Here is a 27937-nt window from a genome sequence, read left to right on the forward strand (position 1 = left end):
GCTCCCATTTTGGGAGAATAAATTCCAAGTAAGGAGCATTTCCTGAGAGAGACTGATAAATATTTGGTCATTAACCAGAGACCAACATCTTCCTCGATGTAATGAATACAGATGTTACCCCTCTTCCTTTCCCCCTCTGCCTAGACCACGGGTCATGCCCACGCAGCATGGACAGTGGGCGGGCGCCCAGCCTTCTGCCTCCAGGCCTGTAGCCGAGGTTCTCTAAACTTGCTGGCACACACGCCAGGATGAGATGCTGCCGGGCGTTATTCTAACGTACGTAACAACGAGGCTCACTCTTCTCTCTCTGCACAGACCAGGACACACGGTGAAGACAGCCGATGAAAACCAGGTCTACGGTCACGGTTAAGGACACCAAGGGCAGGCACAACAGACGAAGGGCAGGCTGCACACGCATGGATGGAGCCAATCTCTCGGAAGATGGGACTTGCAAGAGACAGGAGGGTTTGCCTTACGGTGGGTGTGCCCCCCCAAACTAAGCTGGGCGATGATCACCACCCTTCCTCGGAGAACCACATTCTGGGCGTCTCGGATCAAGTGAGTTCAGCAGCAGGGGACCCTCAAGAAGGGGCTACACGTAAGGAGACTTGCAGAAATGCCAACACGGCCCTGACCATGGATAAAATGAATGAAAACACTGTTGAGAAAAAATACGATGAAGAGCAACAAGGCACCACAAATCCTCCCTGTCCAGCTAGAGGAGACCTTCTGAAGTCAAACATTCCCAGTATTTTACAGCATCACCTTTCCAGAGAGGAATTTTTAAAAGGTGAAGGCGTCGACTGTGAAACTCTGCCAGAGATCTCCAACCCCGACAGTCCCCACGAGGCCATCGTTAAAAGCATCATTCTGCGTTGTGTTAGTTCTTGGCCAGAAGGGCAAGCGCCAGAGCTCACCAGCCAACTCAACCCCGAGAGGGATGACGAAGGCAGCGCTAAGCCCAGCCGTCCGCCGAGCGCCGCGGAAGAAAGCACCTCTGAGCTGGAAGAGCCGGCGGCCGCTGGAGACAGCAGCCATCCGGAAAGTTCCAATTTTCTAACTGAAGCCAGGAGTCCAAGCCATAAACAAAAAGGTCGCCAAGGGCAGGCACCCCAGAATCACCAGACTGAAAAGACAGGATCAGGCCATGGGTTCCAGTGTGATCAAGTCCATTACCGTTTCTCCGACTTCTCTAACATTGCTCCCCCAGGGAAAAGCCCTGAAAATAACGTAATCGATAAACCGCCTCCGACAGATAAACAAGACCCCTTTTCTCATGAACTGAGAGACAGGTTAGCTCTCGTGCAAGATATTTTAGAAAGCCTGTCTAGGTCAAATTGTGTTGAGAAAGAAGAGCAGGAGAGGAAAACCCCTCACCCTTCCTTAGAGACAGAGGTAAGTGAAAGTCACCTCCAGGAGACACAGACTCGGGGCCCTGCGCCTGGGTCTGTGTGAGTCCTTGGACGGTGCCTGAAACCGGGTTCTAGTTCTGAGGTGCCCCGGGTTCTAGTTCTGACTGAGCACTGTGACCTCCCAGAAGCCCAGTGGGTGCACTCAGGAGAAGAATGGGGGACAGGACTAACAACGACCCATCATAGAATAAAATCCACATTCTTCAGCTTGGGATTTGAGTTCCCCCATCTTTTTTTTAACTTCGTCCTACCCTTCAAAACTGAGCCCCTCTCCCCCCAAAGTTGCCCTCAGTCTCCCAGCTGACCCTGACACCCCTCCAAGGCCCTGAGCACCCTGAACTCTCACCTTACATGGGACACCCTGTGTCTCTGCTTCAAACCCCCACGGGCCTCAGGACTTCTCAGAACCCGCCCTCTCCCAATATCCCCCTCCTTTGTTCAGTGTCCTGCCGGGCAGCTATCTGAGCCCGCTTTGACCCCGAGGAATCTGGAAATTGCTTCTCCCACTGGACTGGAAGTCTCTCGAGGGCAGCAACCTTATCTTCATCTCGCCATTGCCCAACTTCAGCCAGAGCCTGGGCCTTGTGTATTCCACCTATTCCACTCCTAGTTATTAGTGCTAAATGTATTTTACCCATCTTCCCACCCACCCCAACTTCCCACACGCTGAGGCTCAGGGTCTCACAGATTGTTTGAGATTCAGTAGCTGGCGAAATTAACATTAACCACTGAGATAAATATTTCTGTTCTTCTGGCCCTTGGCCAGCATGTGTGCTCTCGTTTCAGCCTCATGGGAGCCACTCCCCTGCCTGAACGCCATCTGCGTTTCCCTCTCCACCTTCTCAGGCTCCCAACTCCCTTCCCTTGCAGCTGAGCCCTCTGCTGGGGAGTTTGAACAGACCCCCCCCCACGCACCCCACCCCTGGAGCCCGCAGCCCACCTAAGTCATGGAGAAGTCAGTCTGCACCCCCCGTGACCCTGGGAAGTGTCAGGGTTCCTCCTCCTGCTTGCAGGAGAACCCCGGGGGTCCCGGATTCTCAATGCCCAGGGTCAGCAGGAGCAGGATGGCCGTCGGGCCCCTCTCCCTCCGGCACTGGGCGTCTGAAGTCAGGTGCCCCGTTTTTCCCCAGTCCTTCCTGTTCCAGCTGGAGAACTGGACTCAGGAGGTTCCACAGCCATTGCATCAGAGGTATTGGTAACCCCGTGACCAGGCCCGCTTTGCTCCCTGCCACTGGCGTGTTTCTGAGCTGTACGGGCTGTGCACGACGGGATGCCCCTCGAGGGAAACCACTCTGGAAGTTAAAGTCCTGTCCGGCCACCCTGTGGGGAGTGGAAACAGGCCAGTCCTGCGTAGAAATGGCTGTCCTGACACCCATGTTGGAATTCAGTGGACACCATTTTACAAGATTCTCTCAAGTGTGGCTCCCACGAGCTTGGTGTCAGTGAGGGACACGGACCTGGAGACAAGACCACCATGGCGCCTGCCTTCATGGAGCTCATGGTCTNGGAAGTGTCAGGGTTCCTCCTCCTGCTTGCAGGAGAACCCCGGGGGTCCCGGATTCTCAATGCCCAGGGTCAGCAGGAGCAGGACGGCCGTCGGGCCCCTCTCCCTCCGGCACTGGGCGTCTGAAGTCAGGTGCCCCGTTTTTCCCCAGTCCTTCCAGTTCCAGCTGGAGAACTGGACTCGGGAGGTTCCACAGCCGTTGCATCAGAGATATTGGTAACCCCGTGACCAGGCCCGCTTTGCTCCCTGCCACTGGCGTGTTTCTGAGCTGTACGGGCTGTGCACGACGGGATGCCCCTCAAGGGAAACCACTCTGGAAGTTAAAGTCCTGTCCGGCCACCCTGTGGGGAGTGGAAACAGGCCAGTCCTGCGTAGAAATGGCTGTCCTGACACCCATGTTGGAATTCAGTGGACACCATTTTACAAGATTCTCTCAAGTGTGGCTCCCACGAGCTTGGTGTCAGTGAGGGACACGGACCTGGAGACAAGACCACCATGGCGCCTGCCTTCATGGAGCTCATGGTCTAGTTCCAGGAGACATGTTTGTGTAGCTCACACAGTGGCAAAAAACTGGACAATAGCGACCGCTAGCATGCACTCAGCGCCTCCCATGGCCCTGAGACTGTGCGAAGAACTTCACACGTAACCCTCACAACAACCCTGCAAGGCAGGTTTTGCCACTGTCCCCATTCCCTGCTGAGGAATTTGAGGGTTACAGTGATGGGGTAATTGCCCTCCCTGGGTTGCCCAGGAGGTGAGTGTCAGAGGGCAATTCGACCTTGGCATTGGGCCCAGCCCCTAACATATCACCCGGCTGCCGGCACTTCGACCAGAACACGGCAGGTCATTCTGGATGACAGCGTCATTGATCAGGGCCCCCAGTAATGCTTTCTCGTCCTCTGATTACACAGACGGAGCCCACGAGGCGCATCTACCAGGAACATTTCACAGGTACGAGCGTTTTTTTAAACCTCTTCCGTGTAGATACCCACTGTGAAACTTTTAAAATAGCGAATGGTGGTGCTTGCCCCCAGCTCCAGTTTTCTGTACCTAATGACTCTGTAATGAACTCACAATGACCGGTAGCCAAAATGCATTCTCTCTTATATAGGAACAGAATCCGAGACAAGTCTTTCTAAGTTGACATCAGCCTCTCAGAAAAACCCTCCGGCAAGCTCTTCTTACATATTCCAAAAGCTATCCCACGGGAAAAGGATGTGTCAGAAGTTGAGAGAACAGACTGATCGACTGAGGAGTAAAGTAATACCTTTAAAGCTCATTAGGAACCACAGAAGTAACCTCCTTTCAACATACGACACCACGTCATTGATGAAATATTGCCTTTTCTCACGGCAGGTGCAAGAATTCTCCAGAAGCATAGCACAGGACTCCCCCCGTCACATGAGAGACAAGAGGCTGGTAATCCGTTACTCTGTTTTAAACACCTTTCCTAGAAACTTTGCTGACGGGGGGTGGGGGGACACAGATGACGTCATGGCCCCAGGCTGCACCTGCTCTGGTGGGCACGTTCTGCTGGAGACATAGGGCGGCCATCCCGTCTCCATCTCTCCGTAGCTGAACGTCCCCCAGAGGCCTGGCCTTGCGTCGCACGTGTATTATGCCCTCAGTAATTAGTGCTAAATCGGATCGCATCCAGATCCTCAATAACTTATTTCAAGTTGGTTATACAGTAACTGTTTAGTACACAATTGCATTAATGTCTAATTTACACCATTCCTCTTTCCCCTGTAACCCCATCTTCCCATCCGCCCTCACCTTGGCCCCACGCTGAGGCTCAGTCTCAGTGAGGATTTGAGGTGGGGCCTTCATGTTACGGGGGCTCAAAGAGCTAGAATTCTATTTCTCTGCATGTCGAGCCCCCCCTCTTTCTCAGGGGATCTATCACGTACGGCTGTTTTCCTTCTCCGTTGCCCCATCATAAATCGGAGACCAGGGGAGGCTCAAGAGAAGAGCAAACCAGCCATGATGAGGGTGGGGAGGCCCATCCAAGAGCTGACGGGTCCTAGGGATGTAGGTTGTAAGAACCGTCAGTACCTGGCAACTCAATATATCAAACTTTGACAACTTAAAATTGATCTTAAAGCGGTTACTTTTCAGATCAAAATCTTTGGGCTTCATATCCTGGCTTGGTGTATTTAATCAAATCACTAATTTACGTTGTAACACCTTGTTCGTCAGGGCCCAGGTCGTGGGAAGTGGGGGTGGAGCCTGGCCATGGGGCTAGAAGCAGAGGCTGCTGGAGCCAGAAACGGGCTGAGTTGAAGGTGTAGTTCAGGCCATTGGGCCACAGCAAGGCAGGCGGTCAGATGTCCTGACATACACGACGCAAGCAAGGCTCGGGGCAGGCTGTGCTTTGGAAGCCAGACAGCACCCCAAAACCAGGAGTGTGTTAGACACGGTTCATTATCCATTCGATCACCATGCTGATTTAACAACTCATTTATTCATCCAACAAACACTTACCTGGGACTTCCTGTGTCCCAGAGCCTATACCAGGCACTAGACCTTTGAAGATGACGAAACAACTTCTCGGTCAAGTGGCTTACAGTCCCCCTGGAACAACAGATTGGTAGGTGCAATGGCCCGGGGACAAGAAAGTGCTGAGAGGCGAGGAACCACATGTCACTGCAATTGACCAGAACTGACAGAGCCTGGGGTACACGTGGTGGAGAAGGAGGGCGGGACTAGAAAGGCAGACAAGGACGACACCAGGAAAGCCCTCTGACTCACATCCAGGAGCTCGGTCTCACCCCGAGGCTGAGTGATGGGCAACACGGGAGGGTTTCAAGCTGAGAAATGGCGAGCACCCTGTGGGCCAGACTGTAGGGACAGAGACCAGCTAGGGAGCCATATCCAGGGAGCAAGCCACGAGGACCTGAACCAGGGCAGCCAAGAGGATGAGAAGAGGGCACGTCCAAGGGTTTAAGGAAGTGCTGGCAGATTGAAACGGCTGAGTAAAGGAAGGGAGGAGGCTTGGAGGAACTTCAGATTGCTATCTGGGGCAACGAAGGTCAGGAATAAAAGTGCAGGATCCAGTTCAGAGTGGGTGTGGGGGGCAGGCAGGAGGCGAGTTCAGTTTGGGACATTTTGAGTTCCCTGTGGGATGTCCAAGTGGAAGGGTCCAGTAGACAATTAGAGCAATGGAGCTGGACCTTGAAGGACTAATTTGGGACGGAAAGGTAGATTTGGGTGTAGGTGTGGGTTGAAGCTATGGGGTATGTGAGACTGCCCAGGCAAACACACAGAGTGAGCAGTGAAGTCCAAGGTTAGAATCACGGGAAACAGCACCCACGGGCAGGTGAAAGAAGAAGGGTCCACCACGGAGACTAGGAGGAATGACTCAAAAGGTCAAGGCAGATCTGGGAGGGGCAGTGCTGCAGAAGCCAAGAAACGAGGGCTTTAAGGAGCGGGGAGTGGGCCACACCACCAATGTGCACGGTGGGAAGGAAAGCAAGATGTGCGCTGAGTTTGGCAACCCGGAGGCCTCGAGGGGCCTCGGACAGCCCAGTTTCAATGACACGGTGGGTCTACAGGAGCCAGACTGCAGGAGTTCAGAGTGAATGATGAAGGGCATCTCCACAAACCCGGGCTTCCAGGAACTGGGAGAACACAGACTTTCAAAGGGCCGAGCAAAGCAGAGGTAACTGGTTCAAGGCACTAGCCTTCTGAGACCCTGATTCGGGACGCTTCTTCCTGGCGTTAGAGGGACATGGGGATTCTTGTTGGGATGGAGAGGAGAGGCAGGGACTCCTGACAGCGCCCCTGGGTCTGGGACTTCAGGCCCTTTGCTCCGGTGTGGGAAGACGGCCAGACGTAGCTAAGACTGACCTCCGCGTGAGCAGCACGGAGCAGTAGAAAGCGCTCCGATTTCGGAGCAGACATCGAGGTTCTACATATTGGTGGTTTAATCTCAGGGAGCATGGCTTCCCATCTCAGAGTTTCACAAGAATTCAACGAGGACCATTTAGGGCTGGGAAGCTGTCCCGTCTTCTTCTGAGATGTAACATGATTCAAAATCCAAGATCCTAACTTAAAATGGGCCTCCCTTGTCTCTCTGCTTTGAACACCTAAGTCTTCCTCAAGGCCTTCCTGTCGCTTTTATGCTACCAATCCCTCAATGGCCAGTCCCAACTTCTCAACCACCTCTTCACATTGGCACCTTTCTTTGGGTGTCCCATGCTCCCTCGCCCCACACTGTTGGTACAAATTGTGCAGGTTGCCACCTCCGTTGAAAGGTGTTGGCCGGTCCAGTCCCTCGTTTGGTCAGGCCTTCCACATTCTGCCCATCTCTCCGGCTGGACCCCTGGCTCTGCCTGGAGAGCCTCAGACCCAGCCGTGGCCTGGTTCCGCAACAACAGGGTGGGCAAGGTCGAGGGAAACCGGTGAGCAGAGGAAAATAGTGGGAAACAGCAGGGGAGCAGAAGGGATAGAGGAAGAGCAGATGCCGGAGCCCGAGGAGAGTAGCTGCAGCTGTGGGAGTAGCTGGCAAGCTCCGTGGCTTTTGGGGGAGACACAGCCAGTCCATAATGATACAAGCAGGAGGGAGTCGGGGAAACAAAGACCCCTTACCCGACTCCTCTTCGGTTTCCCCCTCCCGTTGCTGCTGTCCCTGGAAGGGCAGCTTCCTGGGTGGGGCCCAGAGAATGACGGAGGGTGCGTCTGGAGGGAGAAATGGAAAACATCTGCCACACTCGCCATTTTTTATGCCCAACGGCCAATATGCTTCCAAACTTACTCATTTTTCATAATAACAAGAGTTGATAATGACGATAATGATAGCTACCCTCTATTATGTACTATGCTCCTGGTGCTAAGCATGATCTCATTTAATTTTCACCATATGAGAAAAATTTAACTTTAGAGTTCAAGTTCTCTAAAATCATACAATTAATAGGTGACAGAGTCTGAACTTGAACCCTGGTGTGTCTGACCCTTTAACCCTGCTGTGGTATGTTCCAGCCCTTGGGAATCTCTCTGCAACCCTTCCTTTCCTCTCCATTTTCATGGATGCTGCCTGGCCCGGGCCCTCCTGAGCATCCTTCAAGCCTGACTTCAGTCTCCCTTCTTCCATGGAGCCATGGCAAAGGACTCCGATTCTCGGTCTCTTTTCCCAACTGGAATAAAGTCCCAGAGACCAGGGACTGTGCCTGATACAAGTTTTAGATCCATCATATTTTCAGCGCAAGGCCAGACACAGCAGTGCTCAGGGACTGTTCAGTGGCTGCGGCTGCGGCTGCGGAGCTAAAGCACCTGCCCTTCAGACAAGCTGGTTTCCTGCACGGCTTAAACATTCTCCTGCGAGGCTGCGTGCGGTGACGTGGTGCCTTCTAGAAGACCCATTTGCAGCTTGTGGCTCAGCTTCCAGCTGCTCCTCCCCGTCTCACCCTCAAAGTGCCATGAACGTGAACCCAGGTCCCCTAAGTGCAGTTTCTTTTTAAGATCTATGTGGCATCAGACATGCTTCCTACAGCTCCCATTTCCTCTTCTATAAAACCAGGATAATAGTATCTACTTTGCAACACCTACAACACTGATGCGTCGATTAAATAGGATAATGAATGGGAACATGCTACACAAGCTAAAAATCACTGGGCAAGTAGGATTACTCACATCCTGTTGAGGAAGTCCAGGGGCCCCTGGGTGGGCTCTGGGAGAGAAATCGGGAGACAATGAACTTCCCAGCTTTGGGCTCTGAGGGTGGCGTGAATGTCATTGACGGCTCTGTGTTTTAGGTGTCGGACTCTGGCACAACACAAGGGCCAGGAGAAGGACGGTGGCTTTGCTTTGACATTACTGGAGGATACACCCTCTGCGGTGTGGGGGAAGGGAGAGTGATTCCAGTGACTTTTCCACTACAGACCCTGGAGAAACTGCAGGGACGTCTTGCACGGCTAGAGCAGGAGTTCATGGCCAACAAGGAGAAGCACCTGACGTGGAAGCAGCAAGTCTGCAAGCACGAACCCCCAGCCGTCGGTGACTTCGATCCAGAAAGGTCAGGCTTAGCCTGTGAGAGGTGGGAGGGTGTCACCCCGAGCAAGAAGTAGGAAGGAATTCCTGCCATGTGTAAGGTCCCGTGCCAGGCGGTGACCCAGATGGAGCGTCCCAAATGAACAGTTGTCCCTTAGAGGCACAGTTGTCTCATCGGGGGAACAACTGTGCCACCATCTTGCATTTCAGTGGATGTCACTGGACTCGGTTCTGAGACCCAGAAGAGCCCAGGAGAGCCCTAGAGAGGCTCACGGTCGAACACAGGAGGGCCCGCCCCTTCCCAACTTCCTCCGTCCTCTCCTTCCCGCCTGGTTCTTCCCTTTTGTCCCCCTTTCCCCACTTTCCTTCTCAGGCACAGACAAGTCCAAAGGGGCCGTGGGCAGGAGAGGATTGTTGTCAGCTGGTGAATGCTGGGGTGAGGACCCCACAAACCCTGATAAAAGGGAAAACATTAAAACTTAAAGTCAAAGGAATCCTGTGCTAATCCACATAAGAAACTTGGAGGCACGTTCACGCTCAAGTTTCCAACCGGCCATTTTTATGGCACATGACCGCTCCCTCTTTCCAACCCAAACAGCTTTATGATGTATTCCAGGAATCGGGCTCGGGTTCTGCCCATATAATTTCCTGCTATGAATGAAAAGAATCCATTTACTGGGCTCAATATTTGTTAGTTCAGCTTTCTATTCATAGCATTTTAACACATTTTTTATGCCAAAATATGTTAATGGTCTATATTTTAGCACTCGCATCCTGCGGTACTTACCCCAAAGTATAATTTTACTTTTCCAAATGAATGAAACCTCTGTGTACTGTTATTTCAATATTGAGTAATTAGACAGCAAGGATGGGGTTTTAATATTGTTCCCCCCCCCAAGCCTTTTTTTTTTTCAGGAAAAAAAAAAAGATCTCCACCTGCTTTCCCTATTTGTCGAAAAACAAAGAGTGAGGATATTTTCCAAGGAATCCCACGTGTTGGCAGGGGTTGTAAAGACAGGGCTCTGTGCATATTGAGACCAAAGTGATACAACCAATGCCTCCTTTGTACCTCCGCCCCACCCATGTAGCGCCTGGCCCCAGGATACACCGAGTTTCAGCTGTGATTACATCCCATGTACAGGAAAAGCTTTCAACACTGGGGCCAGGGAAGGACCCAGCCTCTCAAAATGCAGCAAGGCCACCTCAGAGCGACCAGAGCTGCTCACTGCGAGGCGGGTCCTCTTGTTCTCACATGGGTGTACATGTCAATGAGCAGAACCCCATGCTACCCTTGAGGTGTTGGCGTGTCGAGAACCTTCTAAGTGTTGAGTCCACAGGCCTTTGCAGATGGCTTTCGGTAGGGGGAAGAATTCTGCAAAGTCACTGACTAATTACTTGTTGAAGTCAACTGTTGTGCTCTCACTAAAACCTTATTACTGCCTCTAAGAGGTAAGATGCAAAAAGAGCTGTTTGGATTTTATGCATCCTCTTTGTCAGACTGTAGTCTGGAAGTGGCTTGATTCTTTCACACACCAACACCCAAGCCAAGGAGCCAAGAAATGGGGTCCTTCTACCTCCCCCAAGCCCTCCTTCCTGGTATTACCATCTTGTGCTGTACCTAAAAGATCACAAATTCCCTCAAAAATGCCTTTTGTCCATCCCCAAATCGGCAATTCTGATTGCAGATCACCCCCCCTTCTTCCTTCACCTCCTTCACTTTCCAGCCTCTCCAGCCTCATCTCTTCCCACAACCTGTGGCCTTGGGTCATTATCTCTCCTCCTTTCCATTTCCGGTCTTTCTCCTTGTCCCCTGCCTTCTGCTCTCTGCCTGCTAGGGTAGAACATAGTTCCCTATATTTGATTTGATTAGCAATGTGGTTTTCCACGCTTAGGTCTTTGTCCCACCGCTTACTGAATTGGCCAGCCTTTCCCCGCTGGTTGAAAAAGACACGTTCACCCTACACAGAATCTCCATGGGTATCTGAGACGGCTCTGTCCTTCCCACGGAGCTGGGCCTCTGTTTCTACGGCAACCACACAGGCGTTAAACTACCACAGTTCAGTCCATATTTTGAAGTGTTTCCTTCTTTTCAAACCTTTCTTTAGCTCTTCTTGCACTCTCTTATTAAGACTTGATACTCAGCTCACCAAATGTACCACATTTCTTAGTAAAATTCCATTAGAATGTTCTTCAGGATCATGTTGAAATTACCGATCCGATCCAGAATTTGCAATAATGCGCTGTCCAGGAGAATTTTTTAAAAACTGTAGATGCTACACACTTTTGTTTGAAACACTGGAAGCACAGGAAGATTAAGTGATTTGCCCAAGGACACACAGCCAACGAATAACAAAATAAGGACCGGAGCCCGGGTCTTTGGAGGGAAACTGTAACGGGACGTGGGTCGGGCGGGGCCATTATTGCTCTTTCTGAAGACAGACCACTTTGACGATACAGGTCACTGCTGCAGTCAAGAAGTGCTGCTACTAACCGGGATGCTGACTGCACACCCTGTAAGATGCCTGTTTATGTTCACTTAGGAAAGTGGAAGGTGAAATGTTCAGGTTGGAGATGCTACTTGAAGAGGTTAAAGAGAAGATCGACGAAGGCAGACATCCTCCAGCGAGCTCTCCCCCTGCGCGTCCTCCTGCCACCCCGGCTGATTTGCCACCGCCCTTGCCACCGCCATCCCCTCCACCCTCCGATGAGGTAATACGGGACCTACAGCCTAATTCCGTGCCAGGAAAAAATGGTCTCTGTGCGTGTATGGAGACCTAAGTCATGGAATCACAAAATTCTATTTTAACCTTTCATGAAAATTTGACTTTCCAACGTCCCGTATATCATATTATTTAAAATGGGATCACGCTGTAAAAATGAGAAGCTATTTCGAGCGTTGGTTTTTGAACTATCTTATTAGCCTAGGCTGTAATAAGGCAGTTTAAACCGATGAACCGCTGAAGAGCTGTTTCTTCTGCATGAATAGTAATATTTCTGTGGATGGAAATAATTCCTCTTAATTTTCCCTCTTAATGGTTTAGTACTCACGCTGCTAAATAGAGAATAACACGCTCAGTGAAAGAGCTATTTCCATGAGGCCACATCTGCATTTGTCTCTCTCAAGTTAAATTCTTTTGGATTCTCTACAGATGCAAAATTAGGAATTCAAATCAACCCCCACTGTCTTTCTACACTTGTTTTTGTAACCTCAACTATCAGAACATTTCAGACTACACTGAAATTCTGAGACACTGAATCGTCTGGATAATTGCTTAAATTGATTCTTCCATTTCAGACAGCATTTGAGGACACAGCCTGTGGCTGACGTTCAAAAGGCGAACGAATAGGTTTTTGTCAGAGTGAAGGACTCCATGTTGAGGATCACACAGGGAGGGGCAAAAGTAGGTTCACAGGTGGGAGAATGTGAAACAGTTCATTCTTGTATTGTTCTTTATTAGTTATTTATTACTTTCCATAAGAACAACTGTAAACCTACTTCTGTCCCATTTTGTATAAATGTTAGCCTCTCCAAAGACGTGTGATTGCCTCCTGAAAGCACCCACCCTCCTAGGAAAATGGCGTTCATTCCAAGGCCCAGCTTCCAAGTTAAGCCATTTCTGTAACCTTCGCTTCCAGCCCCCATCCCGCACCAGGCCAGGACTCTTGGCTTGGTCTGTGAGCCCAGAGCACCGTGCCCCCTTTGTCCTTGGGCCGCTGTGCCCGTCTCTGTGTCCCAAAGATCTGAGTGAATGCCTGGTACAGAGCAGATGCTCAGCACAGTAACCGCTGAGCCCCCGCCTGCGCGCACAAGCAGTTCCCCAGGTCCCAGGCAGGTTACCCCGCAGGCAGGGGCCCGAGTCATCCTCAAGGTGGTGAGGGGCCTGGTGAGGCAGGCCCGCCTTCCACCCACCCGGCAGCTCCCTCAGATCTGGGCCTGCGCTCGGTCCCAAGATTGCAGCGACGGTTGTGAAGTGATGAGAACGCTGTAACTTTGTAAAGACAGAGTCTACTGCTAGTGTTACTGATCCTTGCAGCAAAAGTTTACGGCTTGATGTCAGGCGCTCTTTAAGAATGGGGGACAGTAAACATGAACACTCACCTTCCCTCATGATGCTTGTCCTTCTGTGAGGGTCACACACAAGGAACCAATAAAACCGACAAGTCATCACAGAATGTTAAAAGGGCTCTGCAGGAAGTCATGACACATTCCTTGTGACTCTGAAGCCAGACCGCCTGGGTCCAAACTCTGGTGTGTCACTCAGTGGCTTTGTGACCTTGGGAAAGTCACATCACCTTTCTGTGCCTCAGTTTCCCTCCTCCTAAACTTCCTACTGCTTTTCCACAAAGTCTTTGCAAACCGTAAAGCTCTGAATCAACAGAATTATTGTTCATGGCGTACAGCTTTGCCATCGTCACTTCGGACCCAGTGCTCCCCATTCATAATGAAATCCCCTCTGAGTGCTGCCCCAGACCAGCAGCGCTATTGGGCCAACACCCCCACCCCCCACAGTAAGCCCCTTCCCTGGGTGCTGGCGGCCCTGACTATTAAGTATCTGGGCTGGGAGGGTAGTCACTAGTGAGAAGGGGTCAAGGAAGGTTTTTCAGAGGAGGCGAGACTGGCACTGAGTTCAGGGGCAAAGGAGGAGGCAGCCAGAGGAGGAGACAGGAAACGGGACTCCAGGTGGGATGTGGATGTGCCTTGGGGCTCACCCGGTACAGGACCGAAGCCCTAACAAGTCCCTCTGGGCAGCTCTCCGATTCCTAGCAGCAGCCGGCAGTCCCTGGCCTGGGCCATGTGCATGCTGGGGGCTGGGGACAGGGGCACCCAGCACGACGTAGGAGGCTCCTGGAAGGAGGACCTGAGTCGCCCACCCCGCAGGCCCCAGCGGGGACAACAGACCCCTTTGCATGCACGGGTGCCCCAGGGAGGGTCCGAATGGCTCCATGGAGAAGGACCCCGCATCACGGGTCACATGGTGTGCCTGGCTCCCCAGTCGCGTCCAGAGAACCACACTGGCCTCTGCGACTCTCTGGGAGAGGCTGACTGGAGGGGGTGGGGGCAGGGGACAAACGGCCACAGGATGTCCCCACCAAATTCTACCTCCAGCTGCTCCTTTCCACCTCCCAGACCTGCTGAATTTAAAATTCCTATGACCCCTTAGAAGAAAACCAAATAATCCCCCCAAGCGGTGCTCCAGGTAACTCAGGAACAGATTCTAAAAGTCAAACTGCCGGCTTTGCCCATTTAAAAACCAGACCAACCAGATCAAAGGGCTTTGAGGTCATCTTCTGATTGAAGCGTCCTGCCCAGGCCACGCTGCTGACTCCATCAGGCACCAGCGTCACTGAAGGCGACTTTGAAATGGACAGACAAGATCAGCTGACTCTGCACCGGGGGGCATCCTGGGGGCTGGCGCCACTGGGAGCAGCCCATCGCTAACATTTCCCTCTCAGTGCCACTTGCTCGGAGATTGCCCAGGTGGCTGGACCAGAGCCGGGCTCGCCAGCGGTGGCCGGCCTCGAGTCACCTGCGCCTCTGATGGAAGCTGAAACTCAGGCTTCCAGTCCCTAGTTTCGGATGCCCTGCAACTCTGCATTTCCAACAAGCTCCCAGGTGAGGCCCAAGCTGCTGTCCGGGGCCACAAGTGAGATGATCTCGTTATGAACGGACTGGAAACTCAGGTTAAAACCCCTGGGTCTCAAACAATAATGACACAATTGAAAGCAGCTGACAGTCATAACTCTGTTGGTTCAAAGCTTTATGGCGTGCAAAGACTTTTTAGCAGAAGAGCAGCTGGAAGCTTAGGAAGGTCAGGAGACCGGCTCAGGGCAAATGACAGGACACACTGGATCTCAGCTGGGGCTCAGGGGAGCCTTCCCTAGAGTCTGGAGTGTAAATTGGCCTTGAACATGACATGCAGGGGAACCCCTGTCGACCTGGAAGCGTTTGAATGACAAAAGCAATATATGCTATGGCCAAAAAAAATCATAAAATAGAGAAAGGCATAAATATTTCACCGAGTGTCACTAATATTTTTTCTAATTTAAAAAATTTTTCATTCCTTGTTTTATTGTCGTTACTAAGATTTTAACATACATCTGTCCAGTCTTTTCTCTCTCCACACCCATACATGTTTTTGCAAAAATGGGATCCTACTTTGTGATTTTTTTTTCATTCAACATTATGTTGTAAGGAGCTCAACGTATCACTTAGACTACTAAGCCTACAGTTTCACTTTTAAGGGCTGCATTGTATTTCATCCCAGGGATGTGCCCGGACTCATTTAACCAATCCCTCATTAGTGGACATTTAGGTTTTTTCCAGGTAACACCACCATTTCAAACACGCACTTTTTCACAGTTGATTCTTTCCTGAGAAGGAAAACCTAGGAGCACAGTCGGTGGTCCAAAATGTACACATTGAAAACTCTGACCCGCGAGCCTTAGGAAGCTCAGAGCAGTCGGCCCCCACGCCCACAGTGGAGTGAGGGGAAGTCGGTGCCTCCAAACTGACCCCACCCTGTGTTTGTGGTTCTTTTTCCTTCTAGCCTTTGCCAAAGCAATAGAGGGAAAACTGGCATCTCACGGGTTTAATCTGCATTTCTTTGACTATTTGTGAAATTTAACCCATTTTCCTCTGTTTCCTGGCCATTTCCACTTCCTCTTTGACAACATCGATGTTTTGTTTGCAGCACTGAACCCACATTTTTTTGAAGCAGATAACTAGGGAAATAGGACGAGCAAATGAAGTTCGGGAGTGAGACTTTTAGCATATACAGTGCTCTAAGGAGCAGAGTCCTGGTGAAGGACACAGCACCCAGGGAGAGGAGCAAATCCCAGCTCCGTGTGTCCCTTGTCACTCTCAGCATGACCCTGTCAGGTTACGTAAGTTCTCTGAGCCTCAGGCTGTTCCTCATTAAAATGGGGACAGCAGGCCAGGGTGGTGGGAAGGGACAAAGGAGGCCGCCCGAGAAGCGCCTGGCACAGTGAGCGATCAGCACATGCTTGTTTTCATTAAGAAAATACAGAGACCCTCCGGAAAATGAAGAGAACAAAAGATAATGAAGTAAAAAGTCACAGATAGGAAATACAGTGAATAAATCTGCCTATGGGAAAGCACTGATCTCCTTTAATAGCAGAGGAAATGCTAATCAACACAGGGTGCTCCCCCCTTATTAAACAAACAAAAACATTTTCTGCTGATAATTCCTGAGGCAGAGGCAGGTGTGGTCACGCCGAGTGGCCCACATTGTTGGTGGCTGTGTAATTCGCACTTGGTGGAAAGCAGTTTGGCAATTCCTATCATCACACAAACATGTTCTCAACCTTTGACCCAGGTGTTTCCTAAGGAAGCAATTCACGCATGGAAAAAACTACCGCACAACGCTGCTTAGGCAGCACTGCTTGTGATGAGAAAGGTGTGTGTAGCTCCCGTTTGCCGGGAGGGTGAAAAGCATCCTCAGAAATGTGCGCCTGGCACTGTCAGGGGTGTCCTTTTGTCTGGGAAACAATAACCCAGGCCTCTGGACAGCCCCTAACCCCGTGCTAATTCATAGTTGACTGCACTTCTTTGGAAAAGCTCTCAGAGCTCTACTAACCAAGGGTCAGATTGATAGATTTAAAACTTATCCTCTAAAATCTGTTCATCGTCTGGAGGAGCTTGGGGTAATTTGAAACTAAAGCCTATAAAAAAGGGGAAAGTATTCTCTTGTTATAGCCAGGCTTTAAAGTCTGTTTGGAGGTGGAGAGAAGTCCAGGAGAGGCCGTGGTAAGGGTTCTCTCTCTGAGCCCCGGCGTCGGCCGGCACTGCACTGACCCCCGAGGGAGGGATCAGAACCAGGCAGCTCTAAGTGGGGAGTTCAGCCGGCCCCAGCTGCCTGCTGGGCTATGCTTGAGCAGCCAAGGGATGAGTCACTTCCGTGGTCACAGCCACATCTGTATGTGTTTTCTGGTGCAGCGGGACCCCCATAGCCCCTCCGGAAGGCAGACACATGTGGAACGTGCAGAGACAACCGGTCGGAGCTGTGCCTTCTGCCACCAGGTCCTCGCATGGTGAGAGCAGCTGGACTCCCAGGGTGGGCGGAAGCTGGGCCCGAGATAATGACTCCAGTGAGAGTGGGCGTCGACTCGCTGACCGGGTGCCAGAAGCCACTGGCACAGTTACAGAACCACAGACCTCAGAGCTGGGCACACAGCACAGCCCCCTCCCCATCTGCAAACCTCTGTAGCTGTGGTTCCGCACTGGGGTCAGCATCAAAGTCACCAGGGAGATTTAAAAAATCATGTGCATGCCACGGCCCCACCTACTGTTTCAGCCTTGCCAGGGGTGGAGCCCGGGAGGAATTCTTGTTTTCAGTCTCCCCAGCTCATTCCAATTAGCCCCCTTGGCCAAGAACCCTTGAACACTGCCCAGAGAAATAGGGAGTACTGCCGTACACCATCACATACCAGCTCCCACCCTCGCTCCTCTGCCCCCGTCCCTCCCCGCCCCCGTCCCCCCATCACACCGGAAATAAACCTTATCCCACATCTCAGGGCTTAGTCTTCCCCAGTCATTACTCAGCAACAAATCTCCAAGGTAGTAAGTGGGAAATCGTGCACAAACTTGCAGATAAGAAATCCGAAGGAGAAATGCGTGTTTCAGAAACACTCACTGGAGCAATTGTGAGCCCCCATGGACTGAGAATCACTACCTTGAAGCTTCAATTAGTTATGGAGAGGTGCCACCTCCAAGATCACGGGCCCCATGGAGTGGGGCCAAAGCTTGTCTAATTTACCTTTGAAAGGTCATGGGTCAAGGTGGGAGGAGCTGTTTGGCAACCACTGTCACATGTAGTAATGGACTCTCATAGAAGCAGATGACAAGGTCTGAAAGACTGAAGTTTCCTGTTAGGAAACATTCCACTCCGGGAATGGGCACTCATCAACAACGTTCCATGAGCTCCCCTCTCCTGCAAAGAAGCAGCGTGGCGTCAGTGCTAACATCTCCCCCGTGTCACCAGGCCTGGCGCACGACTTTAAACCGACGTGCCAGTTGTCAGCCCCGCTGTCAATGCAAGGGACACTTTCTGAGCCATCCTGGGCCTTCTACTCGTATATTCATTGAACCGAGAATCCAGATTTTGGATTTTGTTTAGGTTTTGTTAAGAATAAAAACACTTTACATTTTAAAAACATTTTCATCAGGCATTCTAGGTACTAAATGTTTCTCTTCCAAACTTCTAGTGTAGGCCCTACAGGGACCAAGGCTGCAGACTAGATGCACTCTCTCACGACGGAGAAAGAGAGAAAAGCAGACCCAGTGTAAAGTCAGACCTAACAGGGAACGCACTTCTGGGGAGTGACAAGACGTACACGTGGCTTATAAACTGGACCCTTGGTCAGTGACTGTCTCTGAGGAATTCACCGAGCAGAGGGTTATGTACAGTTCTTACTTTTTTAGAAGATTCACTCTCTTAGATGGATCGTGTTCTTTATCAAACCTTCTGATGGACGTAACATTTGGCAAGTGGTGCACACGTGCAGATGAATGACGCAGACGCTACATGTAAAGGGCTTTCCCTTTGTGTTATTTCTGATGCAGAACTTTGGATTTAAGCTACTAAAACTGTCTCCTCAAGTAGAAGTGCCCTTAGCTGTTGGGTTTGGCAAGAAGATTTCCGTGCACAAAGAAGTTTAAAACAGGCAGAAAAAGAAAGTCGTGTTGGACTGAACTCACTGGGGCGAGGTCCAAGTTCTCCACTTTGGAGAGCAGATGTTCGAATGCCCCAGGGGAGGAGGGTGGAGAGAGAAAACGAGGTGCGAGAAAGGGTGACTCAGGACAGCATGTTTTTCCCAGAAGAGGGGTGGGGCCTGGCTTCTGGGCCCCCAGCCCACAATCTGGGGCCCGGGGAGACCTGCACACATTCACCAAGCAGCACCAGGGCTCACCCCTTTCCCTGGGAGTCAGTCCCCACTCCTTCTGCCTTTTGAGTTTGGTCCAGGGTATCTTGGGCATGGTGCCTTCCACCCTGAGAATGACCAGCTTCCCCTGGGGTCCATTACCGCACCGCAGGGGCTGAGCAAGAGCTTAGGAATTATTATTAGAATCCCTTCAGAGGAGTTAGATGGTCTGGCCAGGAGGGAGGCTGAAGCTGGAAGGGTCAGAGGAGGTGTCTGGTAAATGACAACTGGAGGACATCTTCTGGTGCCCCCTGGTGGCCTTGTACAGATAAGCCCAGATGCCCCCTAGTTTCTGGCCCTGTAGACACCAGACAAAATCTACTTTATGGACTTTTGAAATACATTCAGTTTGTACTCAGAGAGTCAAAGCCATGTGACATATAACATGGCTGCTTCTTCCTTTGATAAGAACTGATTTCGAGACATGAATACGGAAAAAACTCCAAATTTTTATAGTTAAAAAAGTCAAGTCTCTATATTTTGTATGTCGATATAATGATTAAATATTATCCTCTGGGGAAGAAAACAGACTTACTTTTAATCTTTGGTAGCCATATTCTCATCAGGCCAGACTGTGCTGGGTGCCACTGCGGACGGGGGAGCTCGCAGGCAGGCAGGCAGCGGGCAGCCCTGTGCGAGGACGACACACCACCGCCGCACTGTCCCAGACGGACACGGGAAAGTTAACACTCCGGCTGTACCGACGCTCTCACTACCCTTAGGAGACCTGGACTCTAAGTTTACGGGATCTTATGCACCTTTTTTAGGAAGCAAACCATGGAGAAAAAAGGCCACGGAAGGATCAGCTGCGGAAGGTTTCTTACTGCCCTCCAAGAGCAGGCGCTGCACCCAGATTCAAGTCTCAGTAAGTCGAGGGGCCCGGGGCTGCGAGTGCTCGGTCTTGGGGCACGTCTCCACAGGCGCTGCTCGTGGTGGGTGCCAGCTTGCCACTCCGAACAGCACTGCCTAGACTGGGGTGCTGCACGTTGTATTTTTTTTAAACATAAACATTTAAAAACTAAATAGAGTTAAATAAGATGTGGTCAGGTGGGTGAGCGTGCCAATCTGCTTCTGGCTGGACCTGCAGGACTCCATGGACTCAGTCACTAGGTGGCCTCGGTTCTGGGTCATCACGGGCCCGGCATGACTCACCAGGCACACCCGTGAACTTCGCTGCCACTTGAGAGTTGCTGCTGACTCTCCAGTGCACATTTTAGAGAAGCAGAGAAAGTCAGGACTGGGAGGACACCCAGAGAGCGCAGTGCACGGCATTCAGTGATTCTGAGTCACAGAAGCCTTCCTCAGAGACAATTTAGGCACAACACCACCCCCTGGCAGAAGCGCTCTGGGTGGGGGAGAGGCGGGGCCGAGGCCTGCCCACTCACGCAGCTCTGGAGCACGAAAACCACCTCTGAGCCTTGCCTGCCCGGCTTGTATGTGAGTAACCTGGGGGCCAGAGAGCTGACGAGGATGACGTCCAGCGACCTCCCGTTCACACAGCCTGTAGCCAAGAGCCTTTCCGCAACTCGCTGTTCTATGTTCTGTTTAGTTCTAGTTCTTCTCTGTAGGTGACACATTTTCAGTGACTGAACACTTACTATACCAGATGCTACAACCGTAGAGCTTTTCGAAGTGTGGTCAGCAGGCCTCAGGGAGTCCCTGAGACCCCTGCAAGGGGACCGTGAGGCCCTCTTTTCTAGCGATGCATCTATGTGAGGCTGGAATCCCCACAGGTGGAACGGAGACGCAGCCGTGGGACCCAGCTGCCTCTGAGTGTGGCCGACATTCAGGACACTTGCCAACACACAAACCACGCCACTCTTCTGGTGTTCTTGAATTTTCAAAAGTTTAGGTTTTGGTAAAAATGTTTTGTTAATATGAAATAGATTATTTCTAAATGATAGAACTAAAATATTTATAAAATAAACTCAGCTAAAAAAAATGTTTAAAGCCTCAGGACTGCCCACTGAGCCTTGGAAAGGTCTGATCTGTACAAGCGAAAACGGTGTGAAACTTGCAGGCAGACGGTCCACCAGCCCATCTCAGCCGAGGGTGGGAGACAGCCCTTGGGCAACGCGGGGGGCGATCTCACTGCGGGCTTACCAACGGCGCTGGTCACTTTACACGGAGAACACATGCTCTCCAGGGTCCTCAGTTTTGAGTATAAAAGGGTCCTGAAACCAGAAGTCTGAGGACTGTTGGCATAGTGCATAGAACTTAGCTGTCACAGCAACCCTGATAGGTAGGAATTACTACCTTCATAGCCGAGGAAGTGGAGGCTCAGAGAAATGGAGTGACCTGCCCGGATCAAACAGGTGGTATATCAGTAATGTACAGATGGGTAACAGAGGATCTCAAAACCTACGGGCTCAAAACAGCCAACTTTTGCCATCCAGGGTCCATGGGTCAGGAGTCGGGGAACAGCTTACCCGGGTGGTTTGGGCTCAGCGTATCTCACGTGAAGAGGCCACAGGGAAGGTGGTGCCCAGCACTGATGACTGGGGCTGAGAGTCCGTTTCCCAGGGCGTCACTCACGTGGCCACTGGCTGCCTGAGTGTCATTAAGACATGGTAGCCAGCTTCCCCCAGAGTAAGCAATCCAAGAGAGAACGAGACAGGAAACTTCAATGTCCTCTATGACTGGGTTTTGAAAGTTACATGCCATCACTACCTCCTTATTCTGTTAGAAGTNAGAATAGTGGGGGAAATATAGAATCCAAAGAACTTGAGACACGTGGTTATAAACTAAGGGGGGCAGAATGGTGGGGGAGGGAGGGTGCGGGTGGAAGGGATTGAAGGGGGGAATAGAACAACTGTAATGGTATAATCAATAAAATACATTTAAAAAAAAAAGAATATGTGGACATACGTCCAACCATCAGAGCCAAGTGGCAGAGCCATGCTTCAAATTCAGGACTCAGTCTCTCGCTCTTTCCACCAACCACACAGCCTTCCTAGGGTTTGTCCCTGTGGTCCTTTTGTAGCTTCCTGGGCTTCAGGATTAAGAAGACATTCAATGATGAGGGACTGAATGTGATCTGGGGGAAAAAACCCTTTCCACAACTCCTTGCGTGTGTGACTTACACTAACGTCGTGAATGAGTGCAACATGGATGCAGCGAGACTGGCAGGGGCTTTGCGCCCCGGCTTCACCTGCCCTGGAGCAGAGCTGCCGCTGGGACACCCAAGGCTCACGTGCCCAAGCAGGAGTGCAGCTGACCAAGTTCGACAACTGCACGGGACACACGTGGTCGCCACCACTGGCCTCGGAGGAGGGCAACGCTACAATTCAGGATCCTATACGGGCTCATGAATGAATGCCGGGAAAAACTACCGCCTGGGTGACATAGCACAAGCTCCTGGCCACAGCAGGGGTGAGAAGAGAATTCGGCTTTACTGGGGCAAATCTGGAACAATGCCTCCAAATGCAAGATCGTCTGATAATTCAGAGGGCCAAATTCTGACAGACCCGCCTACACAGCAGACTTTCACCCAGCACCCCCATGCGCTGGGCAAATCAAGACTTTCTTATCAGAGCTGTCACTTATCAAAATGTCTCCCAGTTGCAGAAAGGGACCACAGATGGCACTCCTAGGCTGGCAACTCCCCTTGGGAACACGGCCGGGGGCGTTCAACGCTGTGGCGTCCAATGCACACCTTGCCCGGTGAGAGTTCCACTCGCCACACCAAAGAAGCTCAAGAAACTCACATGTCTTTACGTAATCTGGGTTTCTTCAGGCCCTGATACAGAGCTGAGCTGCTGCTGGGCTTCTGGCACTGGACCGCGGAGCAATGAATGTGAGACCTGCGGCACTAAGATTCCGAACCCCCCAAGAGGCTGCCGGAAAGAAGCACTGAGAGGTGAGGGCGACGGGGGGGGGGGGGGGGGGGGGGGGGGGGGGGGGGGGGGGGGGGGGGGGGCCTGGAAGAAGGCAGCAGTGGGGGGGCTGTTGTTCCTAGACAATGAGTCGTATTTTTAACCTTTCCTTTTTAGAATTTCATTATAAATACAACACGCCGGGACAGAATTACTCAAATCATGAAGGAGGAAGTGACTTTGTCCAGCTCCGCTTTTTAAATGAAAATAAAAATTCGTCACCTTGTAAGTACATCTCCTGCACGATCCCATCCTTGTAAACAAGCGAATGGGAGACCCACACCACACCAGCCAGTCCTTCCACTGGGGGCCGCTGCCCTGTCCAGGCTGCTACCCAGGTCTCCCTCCAGCCCAATGTCCGGAGAACGAGAGTCGGGCCTGGGGCTGGGAGAGGTGAAGTCCTAATGACAAGACTTTGACAGGTATGAAGTGCTATACAAGTGCAATTGGGTAACAAATTGTAAATATTTGCTGAGCACACCACCAACAGGATAGTTGCCCCCGTTACTGTTATTACCCAGGAGTGGCAAAAGCTTTAAATATATCCCTGCTGACAGCATGGGAAGAAATAGGCTATTTTCACACTCCTTAAACGCCATTCCTAACCTCGATGCAAAATTTCGCTTAGGAAAAAATTAAAATCTCATGAGCGGTGGTTTACCACGATGAATGAATAGGACATGGCTCCTTCACCCCAGGGGGTCCACAGTCCACTGAGAGAAAGGAACCCAAACAAGGCCGGCAGCAGAACGTCCTACAAGCAGCCAGTGTGCGCTGGGAACAGGGCGGGAAGGACACATCCCTTGCTGTCTCTGGACAGCCCTACCTGGCCCTGTGATGCCCTTTCCTTGCGGGCAAGTTCCCACCTTCAGAGCTCCTTCTCTCTCTCTCTGCGGACAGGGCAGGGAAAATGACTCTCACTTTTCACAACTGCCAATGTTTAGGACTCAAGGTCCTTTGCCTGACTGACCTCAGCTGCCAAACCCTCCAGGTGGGTGGACTGTCCAGCTGGCAGTCAGTGACTCTGCAGAAGTGACAGAGCAGGTTCCTTTCCCATCTCGTTGGTCTTTGGGTCTGCAGCTCATGGAACCTGTTATTCCAATAGGTGGGTGAGGGAAGCGACCGAGTCTGCAGTCTTGGACTCCAGTAGTAAACGTGCCATGGCCAGGAGTGTAGACGTCACGGAAACTGGAACAGAAAATGGGGTGGGCCGTCGTGGGAGGTCTCAAGGCCCCTCTGGAGACAGGGACACAATGTGCTTTGCTGGGACATTGTAGACGTGAGGACTGGACTAGATGGAACTGGACCAGATGACCCCACGGCCCTTTCCAACTCCGAGTTTCTAGGTTTCAAATCAAACCCACAATCACACTTGGAGACTGCCCAAGGGCTGGGACTGAGCTCACTGGGGTCTCTGTGTCTCACGACACAAGGCTGGCGGTCGGGGTGACTAACCTTGGACTCTCTGGTCCTGCCCACCACCCATGCCTGAGGGACAGGCAACCTCTCCCGGTCCCCTTGTCAAACAGGATCCTCCTGAGGGGGCTGAAGCCTACCTACTAGGGACCAGTGAACGAGACAGGAGGCCTGGGAGGAGAAAGGGGAAGATCGAGGAGAGAGGAGGGGAAGAGGGGGGACTTCAGTCTCTGTATCTTCTCTGTTCAGTCTCTATTTTCTAGAATTGTCTTAAGTGACTTACTGGTCATTTTCTGCTAGAATTCTTGTTCCTAGAGTCGAGAGGGCTTCAGGAATCCAGTGGGCTCAACCTCTTGGAAGCCATTATCCCTCCACTTCCACGTGAAGCCGTTGAGCCTAGAAAAGTTAGATGGTGTGCCCAGGTCACGTGGCCAGCACCCAGGGAACCAAGATGCCTGGTCACTTGTCTGCTAATAATACTCCTTTTAAAAACTGAGTTTGTTTTCCTGAATTCAGAATACTAGATAGAAAGTTCTTTGTCTTCCATGCTCCCCAATTTTCTTTATGAAATATTTCATTCACACAAACGAGTTCAGGAAATGACACCCACACAGCCACCATTCGGGGACCATTTCTGATGCTCTGAATTTAATCATAGCCAACACTTTTCAGCTTGTTCAAAACCAAACTGGATCTATTCCGAGTGCACAAATTCAAAACCTTCTCAAGACGAACATGAGCCCACACCAGGAAAGTAAGTATTATTTTATTAGTAGTATCGATAACAAAAAAGCCTGCCCATTGGTTGGCTATGTGCTTGGTGCATTAAATTACCTGCCCCAGATCCTCCAGACCCCAAGCAGTAGAGGCAGGACTCAAACCCAGGTCTGCTAATATTTCAATCACTTATTCACCCAACAAGTATTACGGTGCCAACAGCTGGGCGCTGTCCTCGCTGCAGAGGACCCAGTGACAAAGTTGATGACTGTCCCTGCCCTCGTGGAGCTCACTTTTGTGGTAGAGGCGGCAGTGTCTGGGAATGCCGAGAAGGGCATTCAGCGTGGCATTATCTAATTTGGGGTTCAGGGGAGCTCAGCTGCAAAGAAGACGTGTGAACGAACTAGCAAGGGGAAGTAGGGAGGGAGAGGAGAGAATTCCGGTCTAAAAGAGCTTCCCGATGTGGAGAGGCCCTCAGCAAGTCCAGGAACGGTGTGGCCGGAGCCTTAGAAAAGGGACAGGCAGTGGGACAGGTGGAGCTGTCGAGGGAGGGCTGGTGGGATGCGCAGGGCCCAGCCGTGCCGGGGCTTGTTGGCTACAGGACTTCAGGCTCTTAGCTATAATGGGAGATCAATGAAGATTTTTAACCAGGGAGGTTTAAAAGATTTTTAGTGTTTTAAGAGATCACTGTAACTACGAAGTGAGGGAGAACGATAAGAGGAGTCAAAGACTGCGCACAGAGGCCAAGTAAGAGGCTAGAGCAGTGGTCCAGGTGAGGTGGTGACAGCTTAGTCAAGGGTGGTAGAAATAGAGTCTAGCGTTCGGGAGCTGTGTGAGGAGCAGAACCAGTAGTGTTGTAGAGTGGTTAAGAGTTCAGGCTCCGATGTCACACTCAGTCGGAACCCACTGCCCTTTTCCATAGCAGGGTACTGTTTAAGAATGTGGCCTCTGGAGACTTCTGGGGTTTGCATTTTAGCCCAGCGTCCTTGGGCAGGCTGCTTGACCCACCTGTGCCTCCCTACCCCTGTTGTGCTCCTCATCATTCCCCAAGTGGGAGTAGCAGTGGTGCTGAACTCACCGAGGACTGAGTCAGTACAACACTGAAAGCACTGAGAAAGGTGCCTGCCCATAAGCACTCAGCAAGTGATGGCTATTATTGCTGAGGGGGTGACGGACATCGTGTGGGGACACGGGACTCCGATGCCCACACTTCCCAACTGCCCTGTCCAGAGCTTTTCATGCAGGGGCCCTGATGCTGAATCACCTCTCTCCACCTGAGGACTGATCCAGCTGATGTTAACATGATAGGGAGGAGGGAGGGAGGGAGGGAGGCAGGGAGGGAGAGAGGGGCTGAGTCACCAGCACCTGAAGTCAGACTCACAAGGGCTGCACGCACCAAAGAAGTGACGTGTTTGTAGCTCAAGGACTCTCAAGCCAGGGGGCGATGTGAGGATGGCTCCACAGCCCACCTGTGCAGCCCGGGTTGTGCAGACTGCAACTCCAGGCAGTGCCCCTCACCCAGCGTTCGTGAGTGAAAGTTCCCCGTGTGTGTGTGTGTGTGTGTGTGTGTGTGTGTGTGTGTGGTGGGCGGCACCGCAGCAGGAGCCCTGGGACCCTCCCCGTCACCCAGGGCAGAGGCAGGGCCTTCTTGGAGACAGACTCGCAGAGAGCATCCCGGCCCAGGGAAGCCCGTTTATAGGAGGCGCTGCTTTAGTGCTTCCCCTGCTGCCGTGCCCTCTCTGCGGAAGCTTGCTCACGGTGCTACAGTGAACTCAACCCAGAGGGTCTGCATTTGTTTCATAAACACGCAGGGTAGAAGGTTGCCCCCAAAACAATGAAAATGGAATAAAATCTCTTTGTGGAGTTTTGCCTCTTCCTGTACCAACAGGAAACCGATGCTGGGCAGAGACACCCTCCACGGCCATGGGAACCCCCTTCTGAAGCTCAGCCACAAAGGGACCACGGGAGCCACAGCAGGCCCAGCTCCCCACCTACACACTCTCAGGGCACATCGCACCATGTGGGTGCGGGGGTGCGCTCATGCAGGGCAGAGGGTGCTCCCCACAGATGCTATTTTTTGCCTTCCAGAAACAATTCTACGGCTTTCACGGCCCACAGTTCAGACCTGGCTTCGTTCTCGCCCCATTTCCACTCCTGCAGGACTTCTGGAAGCAAATCCTCAGGCAACCTGAGCAGTATTGAAGAAACAAAATCTGAGGTGAGGACTCAGAAGACACATTCTAGAATCCTCGCAGCTTGTAAGCCTGGTCTTGATGACCGCAACACCGACAGCCTTTACGTTTTCACAGTATGGCAGCATCAAAAGATGCTGTGCTGGAAAGTCTGTGCGCACGAACAATCGACCCGTGGCCTGAGCAGCCGCAGGCTGGGTTCTGGGTTCTTCCTGAACTGGCTCCCGGGGAACCAGCGTTGTGGGCAGTGCCTCAGCCTCAGAAGTCCCCTGGCCCAGGCAGAAGGCACAGGAGACTGTCCCCAGCTGCTCGCACGTCTGTCCCAGTGACACTGGGGTTACAGCTGCCAGCCACATCCCATTCTCAGATCAGTAACCTAATCCCAGGCCCTGTCAAATGCTTCCACACGCATGTGCTGTATCCCTGCCCTGGTAGTGTTGACGCCAGCGGTGGCCCCAGGGGCTTCTCTTTCTCACGGACCTCTTTCCCTACCGCAGCGGGACAGCCCAGCAGGCCGCTGACCTCACCCTCTGATTCATGCTCATCAGTCACGTGTCAGTCTTTTTTCTGTCCCTTGCCCTAAAAAATATCTTCCATCGCAAACTGGTTTCCTAGGAAACCAACTCTCACAAACAGAAACAGACCAGTGGAGAATAGAGCATTCCACACAAAAATCCCACCTTGCAGTGTTTCATGAGAACCCAGTTAACAGGCACAGTGGTAGTTATGTAACTACAATGTGTGGACTTTCCTCTGTAGGGTTTAAACTCCTCTTTGGATAATGCCCTCAGGACAGTGATCGTTTTGAAAGAAACCACTGACCGAATGATTAGAACTATTGCAGAAGATCTCGCCAAAGTGCAGAGATGGAGGAATCGACTGAAATACTAG

The 27937-nt window shown here is 51.7% G+C and overlaps 1 protein-coding gene across 1 annotated transcript; it reads left to right on the forward strand.

Annotated features, from left to right (window-relative positions):
• The first annotated feature begins 441 nt into the window (after positions 1-441).
• Positions 442-27937, forward strand: AKNAD1 (AKNA domain containing 1). Its single transcript, XM_037050447.1, has 12 exons — positions 442-1395; positions 3828-3867; positions 4028-4176; positions 4273-4335; positions 8796-8929; positions 11445-11613; positions 16862-16956; positions 19614-19711; positions 22583-22705; positions 22839-22977; positions 26973-27072; positions 27806-27937. The coding sequence occupies exons 1-12, from the start codon at positions 442-444 to the stop codon at positions 27935-27937; spliced, it is 2196 nt and encodes a 731-aa protein (XP_036906342.1).

Source organism: Sturnira hondurensis, unplaced genomic scaffold (genome assembly GCF_014824575.4).
Source record: "Sturnira hondurensis isolate 20B ecotype Veracruz unplaced genomic scaffold, ASM1482457v3 Scaffold0006799, whole genome shotgun sequence".
Classification (NCBI taxonomy): Eukaryota; Metazoa; Chordata; class Mammalia; order Chiroptera; family Phyllostomidae; genus Sturnira; species Sturnira hondurensis.